At 40.5% G+C, this 16,451-nt stretch overlaps 1 protein-coding gene across 3 annotated transcripts in view; it reads right to left on the bottom strand.

Annotated features, from left to right (window-relative positions):
- The window catches only part of Nsun7 (NOP2/Sun RNA methyltransferase family member 7), an 89,516-nt gene that overhangs the window by 52,868 nt on the left and 20,197 nt on the right, over nt 1–16,451 (bottom strand). For all 3 annotated transcript variants that reach the window (XM_023702792.1, XM_004642651.2, XM_023702793.1), the window contains exons 3-7: nt 10,308–10,366; nt 9,710–9,840; nt 2,664–2,816; nt 1,860–2,043; nt 610–820 (exon numbers count right to left, since the gene is read on the bottom strand). In XM_023702792.1, coding sequence (XP_023558560.1) covers nt 610–820; nt 1,860–2,043; nt 2,664–2,816; nt 9,710–9,840; nt 10,308–10,366 — 738 coding nt within the window. The remainder of the gene's footprint in view (nt 1–609; nt 821–1,859; nt 2,044–2,663; nt 2,817–9,709; nt 9,841–10,307; nt 10,367–16,451) is intronic.

The raw sequence follows: 16,451 nt of genomic DNA, 5'->3' as shown, positions 1-16,451 counted from the left end.
ATTCTGTCAAAAGGTTTTGCTTATTTTCTAGTCCCCACTAAATCTATAATGAAACATGGTCTTTAGCTTGCACAATCCAGTAGATATTCATCTTTAAAAACAGGAAGCCTAAAACACTTGGTTTCTATTTGTGGATATCATCTTTTTCAATTAAGTTCTTATATGAAAGTATCTGTATTTATGAAATGAAGATACTCATCTGTTTCAACCAAATGTTTGAGCTTCAAATTATGTCATGGTTAAATACTAAAGACAACTCAAAATTACCAACATATTAACTAACCTACAGCTGTTAAACCAACATTAAATAATAACAGCCTGACAGCTGGCTTAGTGGTGTATGCCTGCAATCCTAGCATTCAGGAGGCTGAGGCGGGTGGATCACTGCAAGCTCAAGGCTAACCTGGGCTACATAGTGAGCTCGAGGCCAACCTGAACTACACAGTGAAACCCTGTCTCAAAAAAAAAAAAAAAACACTATATTATAGTGAGAATTTTAAGAATTTAGTTCACATATAAAGACTGTATATCACAAGATACATATTCAAACATTTAAAAATTTCTTAAATCCTATATACTAATAATCACCAAACAACTATTTGTACATACTTTTACATCCCATCTTTTTGAAAAGGTTCTTCAAGTCAGGATCCTTGGCTTGTGACTGTACTCCACACACAAATATTTTGGAGGTATTATTACATGTTAAGATGGACATATGGGCAACTGTGTACCAGGAACCTGTATTGACCATTAAGATATCATCATCCATATTTAATAAAGCCTTTACAGAATGGACTGCAAGACTTCGAGATTTGTCCTACAAAAAAAAAAAAAAGTATGATTAAAATTTCAAAGGGCCTGACTAGAAACATAAGCTGACTCCATTTTGCTTTAGATAAAAGAAAGTACTTGGTAGGGATCTTGAAGAGATAGTTAACCCATTTTAGTTTAAAGCATCACGATATATATCTAACTAAAAATTAACCAAGAAAACTAAGTATATTTAGAACAAAGAGCTTACCCTCACTCAGCCTAAGTCACTAACACATGACCAACAGATTAGTAATGTCTTGTCTTGGCTGCTGGTCCTACCCATTCAAGAAAACCTGGGCAAAGAAACAAAACAAAACAAAAAAAAGCCCCATTCATCTGCTCTTGCATTTTTCTTTCTCATTGCACTGTCACCTACACTGCCATTAACCAGCTCCAGGAGAATAAAATTACAATATTTGAAAAGACATTGATCTCAGTGCTTGATAAGGTAAGAAACTCTACTCAAGAACATGGGTGTAGGGAAGGAATAAACTGTAGTGAATCTCAGGCCAGAATTAGAACCTAAGGGTATACAAATGAAGTTAGCTAGTGATTTGGGCTGGGCCATCTACTTTTCATTCTATTGACATTATTCCTCTTATTCTCTTCCTACTGATGGACAGCATCCACCTCGTATAACCCACGTTGTAGGACTTTATATATTGAAGAGTATGAGAAGTATAAAGCACAGCCCTTTCATACGCCAGGCAGCACAGGTGTCATAACCAGACGTGAAAGAAAGAAAAGGTCTCGCTGTAGCCACCCTTGTATCCTCCCTTAGGAGAAAATAAAACAGCCTTTCGGTGGCCAGCAACCTCTCCTAGGAGTCTGGAGAGGGGAATTTGTTTCTCACAACCTCATGAGAGTACAATGGCCAAGACACAAAAGTAGCACTGATTGAAGAGCTATCAGTTTATTCACAGTGACAATTAGGCCTTATAAACCTCCCTGATAATCCATTAAAAAATATAAGCACCATTTAGAGGAATTCTTTGAATAAATAAGATTGCTGAAAATCACAATGAAAGTAAATAGTAGTTTACCTGAAAGATAAGTTTATTATCCTTGAAAAGATCTATATTTATAAGATCTTTTTTAAGATGAGATGGAAAAATTAAGACATCATAGCAATGTTGGTCCACAGCAAAGACTTTATCATCAATATGCAATACAGATTTGACTTTATTATAGCCTTTGTTCCTCAAACTATTATAAACTTCTTCAGGGCTGTAAATATACAATATTAAGGTGCATTACAAATATACATTAGAAACATATCGAACATTAACACTTCTTCCTGCAACAAAATATTACTATATATGTTACATCTAATAGATCTCATAATTTTAGCTAATAAGAAGTTAAAAGATAATTAGAAACAGAAAAGTTACAATAAGTATGCAATTACTTTGGTAATTTGCTGATAAATCTGGAATTAAATTATAACCCTGCAATTATTCCCCTAGTGTGCCCCCCTACCCTTAAAGTAGTACTTCTAGCCACGTGTGGTCAAGTACACCTGTAATCTCAGCACTTGGGAAGCTGAGGCAGGAGGATCACTGAGAGTTATATAGGTCATCTTGGGCTACATGAGTGAGTTTAAGGCAAGTCTGAGGTACAAAGCAAGTTTCTATCTTAAAAAAAGATTTTTTTTTTTTTTTTTTTTTTGGCGGAACCAGGTATTGAACTCAGGCCCTTGCGCTTGCCAGGGAAGCGCTTATTCCACTGAGCCATCTCCCCAGCCCCATCTATCTTAAAAAAGAAGGACAATCTTTCTCATCACATCGTTTTAAGAGAGGAAGATTTTCAATATAGAATATGAATAAAAAGCCTGATTAGACTCTCACCTTATCTTACATGTATTTATCCAAGCATAAAGCGGCAGGGTGGCGGCTCTCAGCTCCTGCTTCCTCACCGGCTCTGGCAGAATGTGATAAATGGAAAGAGCATCGTGTTTGATTCGACATCTTGCCAGTGCTGCAGCCAACTTGGTCTTAAAGCTAGAGACAGAATATCCTTTTTGATGGATTTTAATAAATTCGCCTATAATCCATTTTACATTTTGAAGTCATACATAAAAAATGGTTATAATTGAAAATAAAAATCCAAATAATTCTGATTCCTTTTTCCTATTTTTTTGCTATCCCTAGCCAGGCTAGTCAAGAAAATATTATGATATTTTATTAGACTCATTCCAATGTTATTATATTGTTTATAATATTTGTTTTTATAAACATATCATAATGTTTATTCTTTTTCTATTATTAAGTACTTGATCAGATCCAGAACTGTAAAGATTAAAAGAGAATTTTGACCATTAAGTAATATCTAATTTGGTGGGAAAAATTATGACCACAAATAATGCTACAGCCACACAGAGAAGAGAATGCATTCCTGGGAGAGGTGAGTCAGAATCAGCCCCGGGGGACTTCAAAGGGGACAGGATTAAGTTTACTACTAAAGGAGGAGCAAGAATTTTCCAGATCAGAAGAGGGGGAGACGTAGGGACAGCAGGAGTCTTTTGGACACAGTGAGAAGATATCACAGAGGGTGGAACACCATGGAGACTGGAGGCGCGAACAGCAAAGAGTGATGTCTAGGCATGGGGCAGCAAGAGACAAGAGCTCAGAGCAAAACAAAGTTACCCACCATGCACAGGACACTGGGCTGTTTTCTGCTGGAAACAGGAGGTCCCTTAACAGTCGAGAAATATCTATCAGCTCACAGAACTAACAGCGCTGCAGGCTGTGGGTGACACACACTACCCTATAGGCAGGTCCTAGCCACCCGTCTACTGTAGTGCATCCCTCCCAATGAATCTATAAATAGTGCCCCCAAGTTACTCTCGGTGCTCTTCCTACAGTAGCAACCTACTATTTAACTTGTAAGTAACCTGTCTATTCTGGCAATAGAAAGCCCCTCTGCCAAGGGGAAATAAGGAGAATAAAGAGATGCCACAGAAGGAACTAATAACCCAAATCAGCGATGGTGAACCTCTAAGACACCAGTGCCCACACTGCCACCAAAAGCCACTAACAAGTGCCAACACTACAAGTAAACCTGAATGCTGAGGTTTTAGTGTTGAAAAAAACTCATAGGATAACATTTTTTATCTTACAAGATAACAAATACATGTGCCATAGGTTCACCACCACTGACCCAAATGAATGTAAACACTACATGTTGTAAACATGAGGCAAGATTCATAATATTAACATGAAGGAAGGAAAATTCATAATATTAACATCGGGAAAGGGGTTTTAGACGAGGTGGGAAGGAGACAGGAGAGAAGTAGATCAACGAAAAAGAATCAAGCTAATGTTATGTGCCTGTGACTACTCCCCAAGATGATTATAAACTGAATGTACTGTGAACATGTACTACTTCTAATAATAATAAAAAGAAATTCCTCTCCTCTGAAAAATGTCCCCCTCTGCTCCATTCACATCATTTTCTCACAAGAAGTCCCTAACCCACTGTCTCTGGCCACCGCTGAGGGTGCGAGCTGGGAGTAGTGTTTGGCTGTAGGATAGAGAGCTACGCCAGTGTTTTGATGCTTGGTACTATAAAGTCTAAGTTGTCAGTAGCCAAGTTTCCCAACATAGAAGTTTTATAGCAAAGATTACAGCTGACAAGAGCCCCGATGCTAATGGGGAGCAGGTTCCAGGTAGCAGGTGCACAGCTTCATTGCTGCAGAAGAAATTCTCCCTTTGGCCTAAGCTATCAGCTGCAAAAGAACAATCCTAATATAGCACTTGCCTGCATTTATTTATTCATTGTTTTGCTTCTGCGTGTGGAGCCAGAGAGCAGACCCAAGTTCTCACATATGCTAGTTCTGCCCCTGAGCGACAGCCCTCAGCCTCTCTCAGCTGGTTACTACAGTATTGAGGGTTGAACCCAGGGCCTTCACACAGAGCTACATCCTGAGCCTATATATATATGTATATGTATGTATATGTATTGAGACACAGCCTCACTGTGAATCACCAAGTTGCTCAGACTGTCCTTGAACTAGTGATCCTCCTGCCTCAGCCTCTCAGAGAGCTGGGATTATAGATATATACCACTCTATCCAACTCTCTTCAGTTATTTTTTTAATGAAATGGGTTTTACTCCTTTTGGCTTTAGAACTGTCAGAATGTTTACTTAACAGGCCTGACACATTAGAAATGCTTCTCTTTGAGCATAAATGGAGTATTAATGTCAAAGGAAATGCCCTGCTTGAAAAATGTAAAATCAAACCCCATAAAGACATCTGTTTCAAACTCCTCACTAGGTAAGGCAAAGAGTTTCCAAAAAAGAGCTGGAAAAAACTTCTGAGATTTAAAACAAAACAAGACAACTTTCAACAAGTTTTTTTTTTTTTTCACTTATATATTTGAAATAGGGTCTCACCATTCAGCTCAGACTCCTAGTGATCCTCCTATTTTTCACCTTCCCAGCGCTGGGATTACAGGTGTGCACCACCACGCCTACACTTGGTCACTGGCTCAGCATGCCCGGGGGTGGGGCCAGCATGGCATGTGGTGCCAGGGATTGAACCCTGGTCCCAGCACTTGCCTAAGCAGGTGCTTAGTTCACTGAGCTATCTCACTGGCCCTAACTTTCAACAAGTTTTTAAGTGGCATTTTGGCTGAGAAACTCGATAGGCAATGTGAGAGTCGAGAAAGATAAGAAAAACAAAATGCACAGCAGACGTGAGTCACCTCCACAGTTGGTCTAATATTCATAAATCACTCAGTGCAAATTACCTGACAACCACTAGGAGAAGGAAACAAATGACAGCTGAGTGTTTCAGCTTTCTGAACTGCTTATCTCTGCTTTCTCAACTTGGCTCAATTGCTGGTTTCCATTTCCCACACCGCAGCACAGAAAGTACCTCTGGGCACAAAGCCAAGAAGATTCCAAAGCTCACATCTGCCTTCATCCTTTCAGGGATCAGATTTCTATGCTGTTTCTCGCCTAACATCTAAAACTTTCACCTCATGTGTCGTCCAGCTTTCTAGTTGCCTCTGGTAGGACAGCAAGTCTGAACCAGGATGCTCCATCAAGACCAAGTAATCGCACATTTCAACACTACTCCTGTGGCCATGCAGTGTGTTGCGGGAGCTGCTTACAGGCAAGGCAGCCAATGAAGACACCACTGCTGTAGCATGACTGGCAGGTGGTGGAGTCGGGCAGTAGCGTGGCAATGGACAGCTCTGCACAGGTCTCGAACCCAAGGACTTGATGAGCATGCACACGGCGGTGCCTTAACTAACACAGGGGACTTCAGGCTGAAAAGTCTCAGGTGGTCTGGGAGGATGGCTGGCCTCCCCCAGTCCTCTACCCCACCCCATCTGGTTGCCTCTCTACTTGTTCTTTGCCTATAAAAGTTTAACAAATTATTTGGCAGAAGCAGGCTCCCAGGCTGGTGGGCAAGCTAAAGGACTGGAAAGGAAGAGATGGTGTAGTCATCTTTTAACCTAGGCACATGGTACTTAATAGGCAGCCGGATTGACACAAGGAATGAGCACTTGAAGAACTTGCCTATGCCAAAAATGATAACAGGGCCATCTTGACTTGATGGCTAGAGACATGAATACGTGAAGCCAAAGACCTAAGTGGGGGGAAAGTGCGATAAAAGAAGACAACCCTTGGGAAGGACAACTGTACTCATGAGGAAAGCATTCGATTTCTTCCCACTTCTTCCACGGCTCTTAAACTTACACCTTATCCTCCAGGGTGATACACACTAAGGTACTCTGAGCTTCCCGCGCTCTGTCCCCTGGGAACAGCAGTCCTACCCTCCAGCTCTGGAAGGCCCACCAGGGCAGGGTGGTTCCCAGCTGTCCTGTTTGTAGTGGCTTTGAGGGACTGGTCCAAGAGGCTGCCCCAGCCCACATGCAGCCAGTCAGAATCGCCCTTGCGGGATTGGGACGCGAAGGTAAGAGGTTAGTCTTAGTAAGGACACCAGCGCACAACTGTACATAATCAGCTCAGGTAAGGGGGTGGGGGTTCCCACAAGGGCAGAGCGGTGGGGAAGGCAGATGCACAGAGGCAGATACTAAGAGAAAAGCAGAGAAGGAAAAGACAGAAAATAAAATCCTAACATCTTTCTAAGAAGTTCTTATTTTATTCTTCTCCTGGGTCCTTAAATTATGTCAGATATCCCAGTATCTCTCCAAGAGCACTTTCCATTTTGGCTTAAGCTAACTGAAGATGGCCTCTGTTACTTGAAAGACTAAAATGCTTGACTAAAATACTACAGCTTCAGTGGCCAGCACTTGCCTGATGACAGCGAGGTCCTGAGTTGGACTCCCGGTACCAGAACGTAATAAAATACTATGACTTTATCTGTGTTCTACTGTTTTCTGAAATTCAATCACTAACTACTGGCATTTCTTGGGTGCCATATTATGAATTAAGTTTCATAGTGAATTAAGTATAAAGTGACTGGTTAGTTTGGGAGTAAGATTTGCACTTTGAACCTCTATACATCTGGTAGTATTATGTTGACAACAATATAACGAGATCTGCATTAAGACCAGGAGCATGGTGCTTATTAAGGGAAAAGGGAAAGCCTGGGGAATCAGGAGTCCTTATACAAGGGTATCTCCCCACTTCAGTCCCCCTAAGCCAGGCCTTCCACTTGTCCTTTGCTACCTGCCTTGTTAGCATCTTCAGTTCAAGCCTACTGGGATGGAACCACAGTCTGATCTTTCTCACTTGGTTAGAGACCTGTGGCTTTCCTATAAACTCAGCCTGACCTCTGCTCTCATCAGCCCCTCTGAAACTAAGTTAGATCCTAAGTGCTAGCCAAGTAAAACAAACCTGAGAGATGCACAGGAAGGCAGAAGCCCTCAGCCTGTCCCACAGCATACTGCTCCATAGGTTTCTGCATCCCTCCTATATGGCTGTCCCAGGAAGCAGGTTGTCCAGCGTGGGTCTGGGCAGTGAGGTGATTCCTCACAATCCAAATGGTATGCAGGGGCTGGATCCCTACTTATCTGATACAGAAAGGGTTTCGTTTCTTAATACTGCTTGCTTAGTGCTTCTCTATCACACAGTACCTGTGACTGACAGGAGCTCTTCCTGTGCCATATCTTTGATCTACCAGAGCCCCTCAGCCCAGCCTCAAGTCTAGAAGTGGAAAGAGTGGTGGCATATATATAGTTAAAGCGTGGACTGCGGGAGCAGAGTGCCTGAGCTGGATTTTTGGCTACTCTGTCTTCTAGCTCTGCGGCTTTAGGCAGGTTCCTTTAATTGCCTGCTGCTCAGCTCTCCCACTGTAAAATACTGTTATAGTTGCTAAAAGTAACCAGCTCCTAAGGCTGTCACATAAAGAGCTTCTTAGAACTGTGACTGAGACACACTAAGTGCTTAGTAAAGCCCGTTAGGATTACCACCTGGGTCCTCTTCTCTCAACTTCCAATAATATAAATGAAATGGGTTGGATTTTCCATAAAACATTAAACCACACATCCTAATGATGATTATGTCAGACTACTCAGTAAATAGAAGTGTTCCTGTCACCTTGTCATTGTTGCTGTGTGTGGGTTCCGTTAAAGTTCAACAACAGAATAACAAAAGCTGTTCCAACAGTGTGTTAGTCTGTTTGTATTGCCATAACAGGCTTTCAGAAACTCAGTCATTTATAAAGAAAAGAAATTTATTCTCTCACAGTTCTGGAAGCCCAGAAGCCAGGATCAAGCCACTGACGCCTTGCTGAATCATGACATGGTGGAAGGCAGAAGGGCAAATGTTCAAGAAAGCAACCATCCCCCCTCTTTTTTTTTTTTTTTTTTTTTTTTTTTTTTTTTTTTTTTCATCCCCCCTCCTTTTTTTTTTTTTACTGCTGGGGATTGAACACAGGGCTAGGCTGGTGCTCTGCCACTAAGGGACACCTTAGTTCCCAAAAGCCCTTTTAAAAATGGTGTCACTCATTTAGAAGGGTGAAGCTCTCATGACCAAACACCTCCCATTAGGCCCCGCCTCCCAATACCATCAAAATGACAATCAAGTTTCCAGCATATAAATTCTGGGGATATATTCAAACCACAGCAAACAATAACATTCATGACTTAATTGACGATTTTCATTTATGATTTACTGTTTATGGGCCTGGTTCTAAGATGAGCATTTTACATGTATTAGTTAAATTAGTTCTAGCTAGCCTTTAAAGGAGGTACTTTTATATCCTATTAGCAGGCTTCTGTTGACATAGAACAAATTTAAAACATGCCACCTTATTCGAAACTAAATAGAATTTTTTTTCAATTTGGTAAAATAGTTCTTACCTGCTGCTGGGGTTCTCTCATTTGATATGTTAAATTTTTTTAAAGTTGCAAATAAAGCTTAAGAAACAAATGACAGCTGTTTGTCATGAAGTCTAATTTATGTGTGTGCTAAAGATTATGAGGGGCTTTAATGATTCCCCACAGGGCTGGGGAGATGGCTCAGTAGAAAAAGCGCTTCCCTCGCAAGCACAAGGGTCTGAGTTCAATCCCCGGTTCAATTAAAAAAAAGATTTCCCACATGGTTATATATCCAGTCTCCTAATTCAAGCTTTCAAAGCAATTTGATTTCATTTGGAGTTTTGGCAGGGTGGTGGTTAATATAGGGTCTTGTTATGTAGTCCAGGCTGGCCTTGAACTCTTGGCAATCCTGTGGCCTCAGCCTCCCAAGTGCTAGGATTACAGGTTTGCACCACCACACTGGGCCATCAATTCAATCTTGAAAAGAATATCATATCTTTTCAAGACTATAAAAGAACTCAAGAAACTTACAAACTTTTATATTTTTTCTCTATAACGTTTTAACACTTATCTACATGTTATATTGTATACAATTTTGCCAAGAACAACACTGGCATTGATTTCATATAAAAACGCCGTTTCCCTTGTATAATTACCTATTAAGAAGGTCCTCCACTTCTTGAACTTCTGATATGGGCTCTTCATTACCAGGAAGGATACGAGTTTGAAATTTTCTATCTTGGAAATCATACAGCATCACAATAATAAGACTGCTCAAGTGATCTGGCTACCAAAGGGAAATGCACATAAAGCATGTAAACAATACCTAGCAGTAGTATTTTATATTCCATTAGTTTGCATACCCAGCAGGAATATGATAAGTTTTACATAGACTGGTTAATTTGAACATAGGAAAGCTCTTCAAAATATAGGGAGAATCCAATAAAATAATAATAATAAGCCTTTCAAAACAGAAAACTTTTGACACGGTCATGAAGATGAAAAGGTAAAGGTTGGTATGAGAAGCATTACAAGTCGGAAACAGTCTGTATTTAAGCAAACTAGTTACTATTGACATCTGAAAGTTGCTTAATTCTTTTTTAAAAAAATAATCATGAGTGGCCAGGCAGATGGCTCAGTGGAATAAGCACTTCCCTGGCAAGCACAAGGGCCTGAGTTCAATCCCTGGTTCCACAAAAAAAAAAAAAAAAAAAAAATCATGAGACAAGCTAATTCTAAAAGCTGTTTACTTACTATTGTGGTGCTTGGGAATACATAGCTGTCTATTAATATGGTTTCCAAAATATCTTGATCTGCAAAACAAGAGAGATGCCTGTGACTAAAACATACCAAAGCTGAAAATCAAAACTTGGGAACCCTGGCACACTTTAAATAATGTCATTAAGGCTGGGCATGGTGGCACATGCCTGTAATCCCAGCACTTGGGAGGCCAAGGAAGGACTGCTGTGAGTTGAATTTCAGCTTGGGCTACAAAGTGAGTTCAAGGTCAGGCTGAACTACATAGTGAGACTTGTCTCAAAACACACACACACACACACACACACACACACACGCATGCACGCAGTCATTAAATATTTTCATATCTAAAACACCTCAATTCTTGATCTTGATACAGACAAATTAAAATTACATGATGAAACATTTATAATCTTTATGAATCCTGGGCCACGTGGTTTCACATAAAATCCTAGTCCAAGACTATGAACAACCAAATGAAGGAATTCTGATGTTTAACTTTTTGGCCTTTCAGAAACTTTAAAGAGAACCCAATTAACAATGTAACTTTCTTCTCTTATCCACTTTGACTATTGCTGGATTGGATTGCTTGTTTTATGTTTCTGAGAGACTTGGGTCTGTGATTTTTTTTTTCCTTGTAGCATCCTTGTCGATGTTGGTAGCAGAGCTGGGCTGGCCTCACAGAGTGAGCGGCAGTGTTCCCTTTCCCTCGGGCCTCTCCAACTGTGTGTGTTAGAATGGCAGTATTTGTACCTTAACTATTTGGTGGAACTCATTAGTGAAGACACTGAGATGACCTTTAGTCTAAGATTCAAATGACAAGGGGCTGCCACGTAAAGATCTGAGTGGGAGCCACAGTCCAGGCAGGAAGAATAAATCTCTAATCACAAGGACTCAGTGGAAACCAGTGGACATATGTGGGAACCTCCAGGGTCTCCAGGGCTCTCTTCTGACAAGTTCTCAACTAGATGTACATCCCAGAGCAGATGTTTTAATCAGTTAAATAGCAAGCAAGCAAGCCCTATCTTACATTCATTCAAAGTTTACAGAAACCCTATTATATGGAATGTACACACCGAACTTTAATCTTTATTTGGGAGATGGGAAACCCAGAAAGAAGATTAATTTGGGAACACACACTCCAATGTACAAGAATCATCGCCCATGTGTATACAAGGCGATAGTCCCATTTCATTTGTCATGGAATGACCTCTAGAGTTTCACACCCTTCGTGCTTGCAAACCAATTCTGATCAGCTTCCTTATTCCCCAGCGCAAGTCACAGAAGAGGCAGCCACAGAAGCACTGCAGCCCCCATGGAGCTATGCGCACTGGAGCGCTGGACGTCCACAGATCAGCAGAGGCAGAACGGAGGACGAAGAAGCAAAACGTGACTCTTGCCAACACATTTGTTTTCTAGGGCTCTTGTCAAAACAAGTGTCGTTGATACTGCAAAGAATGCATTATCTTTGTATATCTGCAACTTCTTCTTTTTTTTTTTTTTTTTTTTTTTTTTTTCTCCAGATACAAACTAGAATCATACTCATTCTTTTAAAGCTGTTTTTGGTATAACCCGGAATTGAACTCAGGCCCTTGCACTAGCCAGGGAAGCACTTATTCCACTGAGCCATCTCCCTGGCCCCTTATATCTGCAATTTCTATAACATTCTCACATAACAATAGTTAAGCAATATGTTAATGATAACTACAAATGGCACATTTTATGTTGTACTTATTGTTCTAAAGGCTGTTTATAGATTTATTTATCCCAGTAACAGCCCTATGAGATGGGTCCTATCCCTGATCCAGTTCTGTAGGAAATGAGGCACAGAACAGTTAAATAACGTGTTCACAGTCACACAGTAGGTGGCAGATCAGGGACTCAGACCCAGACGTGGCATCCAACTGGATTCTCTTCCCAAAATTATTCCATTTTTTCTTATGTTTGCCTTCTTTAAAATTCTTGTTAAATTGATTGGTACAATTTAGATATACTTATTAATCACATTCATCATAAGTAATTTGCTCCTACACAGGATATATCCTGATTTATTTTCCCTCCAATCTCCTCCCCTCCTGTCAAACCCTCTTCGCCTCCTTATTTACAAAGTTTTGTTTCCATTTTATCCTTCCTTATTGCCTCCCCCAAAGTTCCCCTTTCTTTGGAACAATCCAAAAGAAATCCAAGTAGTCAAGTGAGGCACACTGCTACTGCCTGATTTAGATTATCAGGACTCAAGGGTTGCAAACCTTGCCTCTCCTAGAATTCAGCCCAAATTCCAGCTATCCCCCTCCCTCCACTAACTATAGCTACAGGGAATTCAACCTCCACTTCTGCAGACTCTCTTCCTATCCTCTGCTTGCTACTCCCTACAAAAGCAAAACTGGGCTAATTCCATCAGTGAAACCAGGCATTTGTCCCGCTCCCTTTCTCCCGGCCTGCTTGTCTGCAGGAAACATACACACTCTCCAGGGGAGGAGAGGTCTCGGAGACCCAGTCTCACTTTGGGTTAGGTGGGAACCTCACCTTGGGGCAGGAGTAAAGGATTTGTAAATCTACTTGACTAGGGATCTAGACTCATGACACCCAATTTTTCTCAATTGGTTCTAAACTCAGATGTGAAGAAGGAATGTTATTAGCTGGACCCCTGACATTCACAGCTCATCTGGTCATCCTTCCCGTTTTAGAAAGAAGATGAAGATGTTTCTTCTCTTCACTCTCCCCTAGGTGCTCCCTTTCCATTTTTATTATGTTTTCAGAGTTTTTTTCATACAAGAGACTTCTAGAACTTCATGAATTCCAAGGCCTAACTATAATTATAAACATAGAATCCAAGATGTTCAGTGGGAGGATGTGGAGGGAAACTTGGAAAAAGTACTTAATTCTTCTTGGAAAAATTAGTAAGACTAGGCACTAACACTTTTCAAATATATACAGAATGAGAGAATAGGTGCCAAGGGTGGAGGCACATACCTGGGATCCCAGCACTCAGGAGGCTGAGGCAAGAGGACCACTGTGAGTTTGAGGCCAGCCTGAAGTACATGGAGTGAGCCTGTCTCCAAAAAAGCAAGTGAATAAGAAGGATATAATGGGGAAAAGAAGTTGCCATCAATCATTGTGCAGTGAAAATGAAAGTATATAGGATTATTTAAAAAAAAACCAACTAGAATGGTGGATGGAAGCTGTTACGCTCTCCTTTCAGCCAGGTGATACTTTCTCTCCTTCAGCCTCACTGCTGGCTGCTTTAGGAATGCCATTTAATATCCTCTGGAGCTTCTCCCAATACTTCTCATCTGCAAATGAGAACATTCCACCTCAGAGGACTGACATTCAAATGGAATAAAGTACTCCATGGATTATAAAGAGCTGTGAAGGAGGAATGTTATTAGCTGGACCCCTGACATTCACAGTTCATCTGGTCATCCTTCCCGTTTTACAAGTGTAAGGGACTACTACTGTCACTCAAGTGAATTGTTTTAACCTCCGAGGTTAAACAGGTAGCACCTGACACACAACAAGTTATAGATCAGGGCCATTTCCCAAATGAATCATCATACGGTCAATAATTAACTGGGGAGCTGGGGTGGCCAAGCTGCAGATGCTAAGGAAAGGCGAGGCCCTTGACCACCTCCTAGGAGGTAACCCAAGCCTTTGAAATGCCTGCTTTGATGTCTTTTTTTTTTTTTAACAAGCTTTATTTTCTATTGAAACAGGGTCTGCTTATGTAGTCCAGGCTGGCCTTGAACTCACTATGTAGCCCCAAACTCCTGGTGATCTTTTTTTCTTGTGGGGGAGGGGAACCGGGGACTGAACTCAGGCCCTTGCACTTGCCAGGCAAGCACTTATTCTACTGAGCTATCTCCCTGGCCCCCATTTCAGGAATTATTGAATCTGGGAGTGATCTTGAGATCAGCTGAAAATTACTAATTCCCTAAAGCTAGAACCAAATAACCAGTAAATGTCAAGCATTTACTAGGTTTCTTTACCGAAAGGTTAAACGGTTCCAAAATGATCAGATTAAGGACATCTGGGACTGAAAGTCTGCCAGACTAGGGAAGCTGGATAAAGAATGAAGCCAAGAAAGACCAGCAACTTTGGGGGCATCTTTCTTTGTTTTACTTGGTCAATCATTTCTCAAGAAATTATTTTTGCCAGTTTTAAAAAAATATTTAGCATTCCTTAAAAGATACAGAGATTCTTTGAAAAATAAACCAGCTGGTAGTGCTCTACTATTGTGACAAAAGTCAAACTTAATAGTTTGACTTAGCAATTAATAGTTTGACTTAACACTTCATTAGTAATCTTGTTTAGCAGAAAACTGATGTAGGGACTGTTTGATGAGGGCAGACCAATGGCAATCTTCATTTCAAAAGACATTCCATTGAGCCTTTTAAACCTTTAAAAGGTTAATCTGAATATATAAACCCTGCTTGAAAGAGCTTATGCACAAAGGATATCAATAAAGAAACAAACCTGAAAAATATAAAACAAAATCAAAGGGGCACTTGCTTTGTGTATAGTTAAGAAATTTTGTTATTTTTTCCCTCTCCTTTCTCTTAAAAAAAAAGATGATAGTGTGCTCTTCCTCTTCACAAACTAACAAACAAAAGACTATTACCCAAACACTGCTAATCCGTACCATCATTTTCATCACTCTATAAGGCCTTAGGGAATAAATGTGGAATTTTCTTTCCTAAACATGATTCCCGACCCTAAAATGTACAATCCAAAGGTGAACTTACAAAACCTCACAAGTGAAAACATTGCTAGAACACTGATAAAAAGTGAAATGCAAAAAAGTTTCCAAAGTTTTAAAAGTAAAAGATCAGGCTCTTAATTATGTTGGAAAATTGACTACCCTGGGAGTGTGATTATTCTTACACCAGGACAGATGGAGCCGAAGGCCAGGCAAGTGTTAAGTATGTGCTCCAACACAGTGCGATGCCAGCAGCCCCCACAGCCCTCATTTTATTATTTAATATTCAGAAGTTACTGAAGCGCTAACTTAAAGCAAGACAGCGTTATATAAGAATATGTAAGACAAGTAAACAGCCAACACTGTAAGTTTGAATTAATAAAAAAGAATATGGCAAGGAAAGGCAAGTTTGTGAGAACTTTACTGAACAAGATTATCTGAATCATTAAGAAAGATCAAATAGTCATAAGACCCTTTCATAAAACAGAAAACTGGAAGAAAGCAATAACTCACCCAAAATGGCTCTAGAATATGACCATCTAGTTAATTTTATATGGACTAATTAATTTATATTCAGACTTTTGTTATTATTTTCTCTTTTTTTTCCCTCCCTCCTTTCCTTCTTCCTTTTTCCATCCCAGGCAACCACTCTGGCACTAGGCACATCTCATCTTCTGAAAAAAACTTTTTAGGGGCCAGAGAGATGGTACACTAGAATAAGCACTTGCCTGGAAAGTGCAAGGGCCTGAGTTCAATCCCTCATTCTGCCAAAATAAACAAATGAATAAGTAAATAAATAAATAAAACTTTGGGGACATAGTTCAGCAGCATAAGCTCCTGCTTGGTAAGCACAAGGTCTTGAGTTCAATCCCCAGTACCACAGGGACAAGGAGGGGTAGAGGGAAGGGGTGGGTGGGGTGGGGGTGAAGGGGAGAACTGGGGGGGAAGGGAGGGGAGAATGGGAAATGGGACTTTTTGAGACAGGGCCTCACTAAGTTGCCTGTGTTGGCCTTGCATTCACAGCTACCTATAATTCCCTGAGGAACTGGGGTTCCGGGATATGTCACCACACTGGCCTTATTACAGATTTCTAAAGATAAAATTCAATAACCTATGAGGGAAACTGCCTATTGCAGAATTCTAGCATTAACATTAAATACCAATTAACCAGCATAGCTACCTGGCCTGCACTTTGCTACTGCAAAGTGACTCTTGGTATACAGGACAACACTTTGATTGATGGGAAGGGGAGGACAGAAATGAAACAGAATCTGAAAGATAAAACTAGAAGAGGAGAATGGATAAGACAGACTTAAAAAGCAAAAAAGCAACAGAAGAAACACAGATGACAACAGGAAATTCCTTTAAACATCAAATTATTCTCTATGAAGACAAATTCCAGACTGCTGAGTCGAGCCACATCATCTCCGCAGACTCCTCAAAGT

This window comes from Octodon degus, unplaced genomic scaffold (genome assembly GCF_000260255.1).
Source record: "Octodon degus isolate 3935 unplaced genomic scaffold, OctDeg1.0 scaffold00158, whole genome shotgun sequence".
NCBI lineage: Eukaryota > Metazoa > Chordata > Mammalia > Rodentia > Octodontidae > Octodon > Octodon degus.
The sequence above is the reverse complement of the archived record's forward strand: the minus strand, read 5'-3'. Positions and strand labels throughout refer to the sequence as shown.